Source organism: Haematobia irritans, chromosome 4, assembly GCF_050003625.1.
Source record: "Haematobia irritans isolate KBUSLIRL chromosome 4, ASM5000362v1, whole genome shotgun sequence".
Taxonomy (NCBI): Eukaryota; Metazoa; Arthropoda; class Insecta; order Diptera; family Muscidae; genus Haematobia; species Haematobia irritans.
In genome coordinates this window covers 76,598,874-76,611,380 of record NC_134400.1, presented here as the reverse complement: position 1 = coordinate 76,611,380, position 12,507 = coordinate 76,598,874, and the positions used below count along the sequence as shown (strand labels likewise).

Genomic DNA, 12,507 nt, shown 5'->3' with positions numbered 1-12,507 from the left:
TCACAATTATTAATGTACTCCTTGACATCCTTTACTAATTTCGGCCAATGAAAGTTTCTACGAATCCTTTCAATAGTTTTCGCAATCCCACCGTGACCGGCGTTCGGGATATTGTGTGCCGCATACAGCACCTTGTTTCTTAGTTCCGTCGGGACTAATAGTTTCCACGCCTGACTATTTTCCCCAATCTCACTATCGAAACCTGTTCGTATATATATGCTATCTCCCTCTATTTTGTATTCTGGAAACTGTAATTTCTTAATCTCCTCCTTCCATTGAATATATTCTGGGCCTCGAAAGGCGTCTGACTTGAGGTCAATAGCTGGTAAAATTTCCGCTTCTATCCCGTATATTTCAAACGATCGTGACAATGCGTCCGGAACCACGTTTTCCCTTCCTTTACGATGTTCTATAGTAAATGCAAATCCTTGCAACTTTAAGGCCCATCGCGCTAATCTTCCACTAAGCTCACTCTGTTTCATGAGCCACTTTAGACTCGCATGATCTGTAATTATTTTAAATTCTTGTCCTTCGATATAATGTCGAAACTTAGCAACCGCCAATACTACTGCTAGACATTCCAGTTCGGTAACTGTATAATTTCTCTGGGCCTTATTCAATTTTTGCGACATGAATGCTATCGGTCGTTCATTTCCCTCTTCATCTTCTTGAGCTAATACTGCTCCGACCCCCACTGTACTGGCATCGCATTGTATTATAAACTTCTTTGTGAAATCTGGATTTATCAAAACTGGTGCATCACACAACTTTTGCTTTAGCAACTCAAAAGACTTCTGCGCTTCATTATTCCACTTAAATTTGTTTTTATTGGATAATAATTCGGTTAATGGACATGTCAGTGTGGAAAATCGTGTAGAAATCTTCTGTACCATCCCACCATTCCTAGGAATTGTCTTAATTTCTTAATTGAACTGGGGTTGGGAAAATCTAAAATTGCTTTGACCTTTTCCTTGTCTACACTTAACGATCCCTGTCCTACAATATATCCCCAAGTACTGTACTTGTTTTATTCCAAACGAGCTCTTTTTGACATTTATAGTCAGGCCGGCTTTTCGAAACTGTAATGCAACTTCCTGTAAATGTTTCATGTGCTCCTCTAAATTCTGGGACACGATAAGCAAATCGTCCATATAAACAAAAACATGCGATTTCATATTATATGGGATCACAATGTCCATTAGACGGCACATTGTTTGAGGAGCATTACATAATCCAAATGGCATGCGTGTAAACTGATAAAGTGGACGATTGGGTACTGTGAACGCAGTTTTCGGCTTTGAAGACTCATCTAATCTAATTTGCCAAAAGGCGTCTTTAAGGTCTACTTTTGAAATGCACCGAACCGCAGGAAGTCTAGACAAAATACCATCAATGTTAGGTATTGGATATGAATCCTTTATGGTCACGGAATTAAGCTTTCGGCTGTCTACACAAAATCTGACCTTTTCAGGTTTTACTATTAGAACTCCTGGAGACGACCAAGGCGATTGTGGACATTCTTCGATCACTCCTAACGATAACATTCTGTCTATTTCAGAGCATAATATTTTCTCCCGAGCTGGTGAAATTGGATAGTATTTTTGTTTTATTGGCCTTGCGTCTCCTGTATCAATATGATGCTGTATTAATGTGGTACATCCTAGACCTTCTCTTTCTGAATCTGGAAAGAGTTCCACGATAGCCTGTAGTTTCTTCTGTTGTTCGTTTGAAAGGGGTATTTTCGAATCGGATATCTTAGATTCCACTACTCCAATTTCGTCTATGAGCGATACGTTTATCCCAAACTTTCTCCAAAAGTCCATGCCACAGGTGATATCTTGTTTTATTGTAGGTATTAAGAGAAATTCAAATTCGCATTCGCTATTCTGGTATTCAAAGTGTAATTTTGAAACTCCCGCTATATTTTGTTTGTATCCATCGGCGGTTTGTACACTACCATAACATTTAATAACTTTTGACAAACTACTAATTTGATGTACTAATTGTCCTCCAATTACACTTTTATTGGCCCCGCTATCCAACAACGCAAAATATAAATTCCCTCCAATTTTCAACGGAATATACGGCCTATTATCGAATTCCTTTACGATTATGGATGAAACAATACAATTTTTAAATGATTTAATCCTTTTCCAATACGACCTCATTCTACTTGCACTTCGTGATGATTTAGAATTTTGTTTATGGATTACATTAAAACGTTTATTTAGTCCTATTGAGTTGATTTTATCTATAATATCGGAATAGTTATTATTTAATTTTGAATCCATTATTTCTTCCACATTTTGGATGGATGTCTCTCTTGGAATCGAGAGACATCCCTCTTGTAGTTTCCCTGCTTGCTTTATTTAGGACAATTTGGTCGGAATACTTCCTTTATTCCACAACCGTAGCAGAATATGTTCCTATTTTTCGTACAATCTTTATATAAATGACCTATTTCCCTACAATTCCAACATTCCAAGACTCGCGTAACCTCACATAATCCTTCGTTTCTCTCATCCCTCTCCTCAGTGTCTTCTTCATGCTCTATTGCTGCTAGGTGACTTGTTTCCTTGCCATGTCGATTTTTATATGCTTGAGTGTCTCGGACAAACTTATCATGCCTTTTTACCGCCTTTCGTAATTCCGCTACCCCAGAAATGTCTACATGCAGTAGCTCATGTCTTATCTCAGGTCTTAGATTCCTTAACATTTCCTGACAAATTTCTTCATCCGATAATGGCGTTTGTAGTCTATCTGCTAAGCTGAGTATAGCTTCTGAAAAGTCCTCGAAACTCTCATTGTATCGCTGGTATCTCCGGCGAATGTCATCTCTAATATCCGAGTCTGTATACCCGGTCTTGTATTGTCTGGTTAGTGATCTTGATAATGTATACCATTCAAAAGAATCGTTCTGTCGATGAAAACGCCAGAACCAACTTAACGCCTTTCCTTCAAAAAGCAGATGTGCATACTTACACAAAGCATTAAAATTTCCCGATAGGGTATTTTCTGTCATAATTTTTACTCTATAAACAAATTCTTCAACATCTATACCACGCGTGTCACCAGAAAATTTCAGTCCCCAATTACGTATAATATTTAGAACTCTTTCAGAATTATCTTGTGGGAATGAGTTTTGATTTCTATGTTCATTCATAGGGTCGGATGTATGTCCCTCGGAACGTCTCGTATTGAAATCTCTATTTCTATTTTCACCAATGCTTAGTCCACGTAACATATCCCCTAATTCGTTAGATATGGATGACATTAACTCAGACCTTAAGCTAGACAATGAGTCGGAAACTATACGACGTATGCTATTTTCATCCATCCTATCTGCAATATTTTGTGAATCTGTAGTTCTTGCTGTCGCTGATACTCCGGCCATACCCGACCGCGTCGTTCGAGTTGGGCGTTTTTGACCGACACTATGAGTACCTATATCTACAACGAATGAAGTATTGTTAGGGTCATCTTGACCATTACTTGTCAAGTCTTCTGTGCTTCTGGAACAAACATTATAAATTAAGAGTTTGAAATATGAACAGACTATAAATATTAATATTTCCCTATATTTAATATATACGCGAATTCAAAATAATTAATTAATTTTAGTATTGCTACTCGGAAACGAATGACATAATAAAGATACGGGTACTTAGTATCTATTAGCTAATTATTTATTTATATACATATTTTTTTTTCGATTTATTTTGTGATGTTTTGAATTTATAACTAATTTCGGTTGGTAAAATTTGACACCAATGTTCATAATCTTAGATCCCTAAACTGAGACTAGTCTTAGACAAGTTATGATTGAGTCTTATTTTGTAATTAACCAAAATAAGTAATCTACAATTATGTGTCATCACAAGAAAAAACAAAAAATAAAAAAGGTCCGCTGGTAACTACATCTTTAATAATAGATATAATAATATCCAATGGATACAAGTGAGTTTGAATCTGATTTAGTCGGTTTTTTTTTTCAGAAGTATATTGAAATATAAAAAATCCAAGATCAAATTAAATATGAGATCACACCAGCGTTGTCTCTGCTCTTGTCGAAACGAAATTTCATTCTTTAACTGCCTGCTGATGTGGCCCCACGTTGGGCGCCATTTAATTTATGTGACGAACCCCCTTACGGTTTCTACCTCTTTGAACTTGGCTATCTTCTTGTTCTCGGCCATGCTCAGTCTTGGGAGAGTTCTTGTTTTTATGCTTATAGATCGAATTGGCATTAAATGGAATTTAGCCAATAAGTCCCTTTATCGTTGCCTCATTATGCCATTGTTACCTTTCGTAAATTAAAATTTCCGGATTTATAGGAAAAACATAATGGTAAATTATATTAAAATCATGAAATGTTTAACAGAATTGATCAATTAATTAATGTTTAAATAAAAAAAACAAAAAATCTATGTATTAATGCTGTGTTAATGTGAATTAAAGCGATAATATGAATAATTAAAATAGTAATATATATATATATATATGGGGGAATGTTTGTATATGACTAGGTGTGGATTTAATATACAATAGATGACTCACCAATTTCCTCGTAATCTTCGGGCCCGCTGATGTTGAGGTCTGGATCGCAAATATTATTAAAACTATATGACATTGAAAATAAATGTATGTTTTGGAAATATTCAATTCCTAGTGTTCAATCGTGTAATTCAAGATTAGATAAAAAAGTTCTTATAATCCTTTAGTTGTAGCATCTTTATCAGTAGGTAATATTTAGTAAATAATTTTGTATTTCTTCTTAATATAATTTATCCGCTAATTTCCTTCCATCCTTTAAGTTCATATTGCGTTTTCTTTTATGATTAATTGATTCAATTTATAATGTTTGATGTACCAAATGTTCTACAAAACGATTTACTTCCACAGGCACAGCTGATGTGGCCTGTGGGATCCCCTTGGGTCCCAGACCTATAACAAGATTAGTAATAAGTCGCGGTTTTGTGCTAATATCCTATAACTTACCACACCAAATTGTAAATAAATGTATGATTATTATAGTGTTTTCCTTTTTCCCTCTTTTGTTAATCGGAATTTTCGCTAAAATTTGTTGATATTCTTGATTTTCTTTAGCGATGCTGATAATACCAAGGATCGAATTCCCGGCGATGTAAAAGTATTTTAATTCTTTTTTTGCTTCCCCAAATTTATAAGGAAATTATCTTCAACTCAAATTTCTTACTTATATTTCAATGAAATATTTTTTCTTTTTGTCAGATTTTTTTATGAAAGCTTTTGAAATAAAATACTTGGGGTTCCTTTTTTATTTAGATATTTGTACAAATATTTTTTCCAGTCAAATTGTGCATACACCCTGCCAGCATTTCAAAGTTCCATTTCAACCTCATCGTTACCACAGACTCGTAAATGTCACTTCAACCATCATGAAAAGGTACATCAAAAAGTACATGCAAGTAATTTGCCATCCCTACTGTTAAAAAAGCCATTTTTTGTGAAACGCCAAGCGCAACCAGCTTGTTATATTTTAATTAAATAAAAACGAAAATAAAGTTCTGAAAACATAGATTATACGCTTAAAATTGTGAAAGGTATATTGGTGAACAATTTGGTGATTTTCCAAATGGAATAAAGTGATTGTTTTTCAGATATTTTACAGACACGCTGCCTCCATGGAATAAAAACACTGGTTGATAGACGCAGCAACATGTAACTCGCTACTTGTAACTCAACATCATCATTAATGCCAAAAATTATGTTAAATGTAATGTGATAGTGGTATAAATGTTATATTTTTAAGAATTTGTAAATGTTTAATCAAATTAATAAATATCTAAACAAACGTGTTTTACTCGACCACAATGATTCTTTTACAACTATCTTAAAATGCACTTTTTCTGATTGTTTGGAGGGTCCCTTATTGGCGTCGTTCTAAATTGATCTATAAAGGCACCTAATAATTGCACTCATGCGAAACATTTTTGTAGTAACTTGGCGTGGTACAACTTCTCAATAGTGACGGCGCTTTTCCGACGAGTTTTTGATGTCGTATATGATTGTTTTCGACGTAGTGGGGATTCTCAAAAGAGTCCCCAAATTCAAAAAATGTTGGCAGGGACAATGCCTGTTTTCGCACACTGGTCATCAGCGCCGTGTTGTGTGAAGCACGATCGACAGATTTGTGATGCTTGTTTGCAATGTTTTGCAAAGTGGTTAAAATGATAGCATTTAAAACACTGTGAAAATGGGATGTGAGGTTCAACCCACATGTCGGCATTGTCATAAACTCTTACAAATTCCGGCAATTTACGCCCTCTGAACAATACCTTTACCCGTCTTGTGGGTATAAGAACGTCTTTGACTTGAATTGGCTCAATATTTCATCATCAGAAATGTTTGTGTCCACCGGGAACACCACACCCATCACAGAAACAAAATGGGCAAATATTTTGGGTTGGAAACCCGCTGTTTTGACGCGAATGTCCATTGAGAAATTGTTCGCAGCGGCTGCACTTTTGAAGAGGACCTTACCTCTACCGTATCCTATCTTTGTCACCGTCTCGACATCCTTAATGTCAAGCATTTTGATAGCGCGGTCCAAAGCCACAAGACTAATTGGTTTCCTTATTTCACTGTTGGAAACTGTGTCGACATAGACCATGAAAGGGCCGCAATCTTTCTCATCATAAAAATACTTGATATCTTGATTGGAACTAGTTTGCTGAACCGGGACGCCTGCGTCACTGTCGGATTTGTTGTTCACGTTCCTTGTGATATCTCTATCGGCAGAACCCAGCCGCCGTTCCTTTGATTTTTCGCCACTCCTTTCCATACTTAGGGACCTCTTCCCCATACTTCTGGTGCCCGGCCTACCGCCTATCCTGGTCATCAGCTCCACAGGTGGATCCCCAGGATCCGCCGACATCATTCACCACTCGTACGTATGACACAAAAAATTGGATGATGCAATTTCAGATGAAAAAACAAAACCAAACGAAGAGTCAAATATATTTTATTTTATAGCCTCAAAATTGAGGGCAGAAATATAAAGATCTTTATTTGGTAAAAAAAATTTCCTGGGAAAAGCCTGAAAAACGCGCCAAAAACTGCGTGACAAGAGCCATTTTATATTTTGTGAAACACTAAGCGCAACCCTGCCAACATTTTTTGAATTTGGGGGCGCTTCTGAGAATCCCCACCACGTCGAAAACAGTCGTATATGATATCCAAAACTCCTCGGAAAAGCGCCGTCACTATTGAGAATTTGTACCACGCCAAGTTACTACAAAAAAGTTTCTCATCAGTGCAACTATTAGGTGCCCTTTTAGATCAATTTAGGACGACGCCAATAAGAGACCCTTCAAACTATCAGAAAAAGTGCATTGATTAAACATTTATAAATTTTTATAAATATAACATTTATACGACTATCACATTTAATGCTATGTTCCCACCGACTCGTTTTCCTCATTTGTTTTTCCAAAACATTTCACCGTTCACACCGGGTTGAGATGTTTTAGTTTGACAGTTACCATGGAAACTAGAAATTCACATTTACTCGAAATTCACATATATGCACCTATGTCCAAATAATTACCGCGAGCGCAAAGGGAAAACATTTTTATGTTATTTTCACATGTCCATGTTCTTAAAAGCCTTTGTTTATTCTTTTTTTCTATGAAACTTATTTCAATATTTTGACATATATATTTGAATAGGGGTATATTATATTCGGGGTATATTCCAAATTAAGTGGGTTTACATTCTAAAATTGACGTGTTTTGGAAGAAAACTTGCGTTTTGAACTTGTTTTTTAGTATGGCGAAAACGACTCGTTTGTTGGCATGCATACTCGAAGGGCAGGTCTACTGAGACCGCATTACATGAACTAGTCAGCTTTATTGAAAGCTCACTATCTGCCAAAGAATACACAATCGTGGCGTTTCTAGACATCGAAGGGGCGTTCAATAACGTCCATCCGAGCTCTATATTAAATGGACTGACAACTCTGAATGTTGATCCAGGTATACTTAGGCTGTTAGACGAACTTCTAAGGAAGGGACGCATTTCAGCCACACTAGGACAAGCAAATATACAAAGGTATGTGAACAGAGGCACTCCTCAAGGAGGAGTTCTATCACCTCTTCCTTGGAATGTTGCTATAAACGACCTTCTGGTTTCCCTAGAAAAATAAAGGATACAAGTGGTGGCATACGCAGATGATGTGGCGCTAGCAGTCAGGGGAAAATTCCCTTCAACAGTTAGAGATATTATACAGAGAGCCCTCCGGGTGACTGAGAAATGGGCGAAAGATAATGGTCTTGGGGTAAATCCTGCAAAGACAGAACTAGTCATGTACTGCAAAGATCGCAAAACTCCCACGGTTAGGCCCATTTCCTTAGGGGGTATTGAAATTCCCTTTAGTGAGTGTGCAAAATACCTTGGCGTAATTTGGAAGCTGAACTTTAAGCTTAATATTGAAGAAAGGGCGAGAAAAGCAACGGTAGCTTTGTACTCGTGCAAAAAGGCAATAGGGAAAAAGTGGGGACTAAAACCAAAAATTGTGCATTGGCTATACACGGCAGTGGTTAGACCTATAATGCTATATGGTGTTATAGTCTGGTGGCCGGCACTTCACCAGCCTACAAGGTTAGACAAATTTCAGCGTATGGCGTGCTTGTGTATCTCAGGTGCATTCAGCAAAACAGGAAAAAATTCCCTTAATGTCATACTGCATCTATTGCCTGTAGAAATTTTGGCCAAACAGTCAGCTGCAACAACGGCTGTGCGGTTGCGCGAGCTATTGCTGTGGTCGGAAAAAAGTTACGGTCACAGTTCGGTCCTCAAAATAATGCCAGATGTGCCTAACGTAGTGGATTACACTTTGGCGAGACCACTTTTCGACAAAAAGTTTGAGACTCTAATTCCCAACAGTGAGGCGTGGTGTACACGGACCCCGGGGAATAAAAGATATATAGATTTCTACACTGATGGCTCCAAATTGGATGGCCAAGTGTGTTTCGGAGTATATTCTAAAGATCTGGAACTTCGAATAGCGAAAAGATTACCTGATCACTGTAGTGTTTTTCAGGCTGAAATATTAGCAATAAGAGAAGTGGTGAATTGGCTGAGAAGTAATGCTCCAAGCAATATTGGCATTAATATATTCTCAGACAGTCAACCTGCAATAAAATCCTTGGACTCTGTGTTCCTCAACTCAAAAACGGCCTATCGGCGATGACTAAATAATCGGTAAATGTGTTAAGGGCACCTTATACGGTCGGATAAACCCTGCGACACAACACGTTGCGGCAACAAATCCGCTAGTATAAAGTCATGTTCGCGTGTTGCATGGACGTGTGGGCATAAAATCAAAACAACTTTGACTTTTTCCGGTTGGGAGCCACAAATCTTCACGTGTAAGGGGATGTTCGGCAAACATTAGCAAAAATTGGTCATAGAAAAAATTCCAACAATAAAGAAACCTCGGAGGGCCAGCCGATATATAAAAAGGAAACAATAAAAATGGATTACAGTCAACAAACTAACAACAACAATAATACAAACAACTTCTTTGAACACATAAATTGTAAGTACGATGCAAAAACGACCTTTGGACTTAAAAACTATTGCAAAGCAGTAACAAAACTTGCGAAGTTGACAGAGAGATCGAATCTACTTTTAACATGCAGAAAGTCAGGTATAACACCAACACACATTCACAATATAACGAAGAATATTACCACTCTCTTTACACTAACAAAAACAAAAGATGAGGCAAACAAAACACTGAGCCTCTTTCAACAAAAACTACTCAACATAGAAATAAGTGAGACTCATATGCAGATTAAAAACATAAAGAATGAGATTAACATACTTGACGGAGAAATAAATAATACACTGAACGAAACGGAAATTTCCTTGTTCAAGAAATGACAATGGGAAAGATATAGGAACATAAAATCAAAAACGAAACAAACACATTCTTCGAAATTACAGAAATTAAATACGGAAAAGTTTTCAGAATTCAACCTTGAATTAAATGAGGAATGGTTTATAAACAAAACAGATGTACCATTCCCAAAGGAATGTAAATGGATCTTGTCGCTGGGAAGCAAATTTGCTTTACCAGTTAATCAAAACAATTTTGCTCCAGTCCCTCTAATAGCAGACATAGAGCAATGGGTACAAAGCATAGATGACACTAAAGAAAAGGAAACATTAAGGGGAAAGATAGCAAATAGGATAACAAATTATAAAAGAAACGCAAGAAATAATGGAAGAGAGAAATTTATACTGGGTATTTACGAAGAAACTAAGTCCGTTATTGAGAGAAATAAGGATATTATGGTTACCACCGCAGACAAAGGAAATAAAACAGTAGTTTTATACAAAAATGAATATCGCGAAAAAATGAGGCAACTACTCAACGATAAAAATACTTATAAGGTTATGGATACTGATCCCACAGAAAAACTGGAGAAGATAAATAATAGAATTGTTACGGAGCTTTATAATAATAAACTCTTAACAAAGTGGGAAAAATTAAAACTAACAAGTGTTTCAGCCAAATCTCCTGAACTATATGGATTACCAAAAATTCATAAAGAAGGCACTCCACTCCGTCCGATATCCTCATCAATGAATGTCCCCTGTTACCAATTATCAAAATACATTGGATCAATTCTAAAAAATATAATATCGATAGAATACAACACAGTGAACTCCTTGAACCTGAAGCAAAAACTGAAATCTGTAATATTAGAAGATGACGACATCATTGTTTCATTTGACGTGGTATCATTATTCACAAATATACCGACACACCTAGCTATTAAGAATATTATGGACAAATGGGAAATACTGAAGAAAAACACAACGATTCCGAAACTAACATTTCTGAAGATTCTCAATTTTTGTTTAAAGGACAATAACTATTTTATGTACTCTGGAAAAGTATACCAACAAACTTATGGAATGCCAATGGGCAACCCATTATCACCTACGATCGCAGATATCGTACTTGACACACTTCTGGACGACGTATTAAACGAACTAAAAGACATGAATGTAAAAGTAAAATTTATAACAAAATACGTAGATGATTTGTTTGCGGTTATCAAGAGGGAAGATGAAGACACCATAATGAAATTACTAAATGCATATCACAACAAAATAAAATTTACTATCGAAAAAGAAAAAAACGGCGAATTACCATTTTTGGATATGACGATAATAAGGAAGGAAAACTCTTTGATGACAAATTGGTATGCAAAACCAACGTCATCTGGTAGGATGATAAACTTTTATTCAACGCAGCCATACAATATGAAAATAAATACCGCAAAGAACTTCATCCATAAAGTTCTACAATTAAGTGAAGAAATATTTAAATCGGAAAATCTAATGAAAATTAAAAATATCTTAAAGGCAAACAATTATCCAATGACTATAATTAACAACTTAGTACAACAAATTATCAATGGACCAAAGGAGAAAAAATGCGAAGATACTATAAAAACAAAAAAGTTTTTCAGTGTACCGTACATCCCAAAACTCACAGACAGCAAATCATTAGGGAGCATTAAAAATTATGAAAACTCAGTAGCAGCATATAGATCGAATGAAACTCTCAGTAGAATATTCACAAAAAAGCACAGCAAAGAACAAAACAGACAAATTGAAACTAAACAACGTTGTATATGAAATTACATGTGATGGAAACAAACAGGAACGATGCAACAAAAAGTATGTGGGGACAACAAAACGAGCACTCGGCACTAGGCTAGCAGAACATGAAGCCGGCATTAGAAAAGAGAAAGAAACAACAGCACTGGCACAACATATTAAAGAGAGTGGACACAAAGCTAACTTCAAAACAGTAAGAATACTTGACAGAGAGAAAATAGAGAATAAACGCTACACTCTTGAGAACTTAAGAATCCAACAGAGGCTGCAGATATCAATAAATACAAAAGAAGACAAAGACAACACTAAACTGCAATATTCCATCGCTATAACTTGACAAGGAACATATAGTATTAAGTTTAGACTTGACTCCCTCACATTGTGCAATTATTTATATTATTATATTATTAGTGTCGTGTTGTCCAGTTTTATAGTAATATAAGTAATTTTTATAATGTAACAGAAACGTAAGTCTGAACTAAATACTTGAAATCAAAAAAATAATTAATGTATACAAAATTGTTGACAGAAAATCCAAAATAAATACACTCTCCTGATGAAGCTGAAAACCCATACCAGCGAAACGTCGAGAAAAAATAAAATGAAAACACATCGTTTTATTTACTAAAAAATTAAAAACTACTGACGAAAAAGCCTATTAGAAAAAAATCCAAAACTAAAAACTAATTTATTTTCATAATTAAAACAAGCATTTCTGCAATGAAATTAATGAGGGATCGCTAATTCAGCTTAAGTTAGGTTAGGTTAAAGTGGCAGCCCGATTAAGATTCAGGCTCACTTAGACTATTCAGTCCATTGTGATACCAC

At 35.9% G+C, this 12,507-nt stretch overlaps 1 protein-coding gene and 1 long non-coding RNA gene across 2 annotated transcripts; both read left to right on the top strand.

Annotated features, from left to right (window-relative positions):
* Positions 1-5,334: 5,334 nt before the first annotated feature.
* On the top strand, positions 5,335-5,853 carry LOC142236175 (uncharacterized). The gene is made up of 2 exons (XR_012721925.1): positions 5,335-5,582; positions 5,640-5,853. It is a non-coding gene; the product is annotated as an uncharacterized LOC142236175 (long non-coding RNA).
* Positions 5,854-9,516: 3,663 nt separating this feature from the next.
* LOC142235613 (uncharacterized) lies at positions 9,517-12,016 on the top strand. The gene is made up of 3 exons (XM_075306875.1): positions 9,517-9,630; positions 9,991-11,529; positions 11,600-12,016. The coding sequence occupies exons 1-3, from the start codon at positions 9,517-9,519 to the stop codon at positions 12,014-12,016; spliced, it is 2,070 nt and encodes a 689-aa protein (XP_075162990.1).
* Positions 12,017-12,507: the final 491 nt, after the last annotated feature.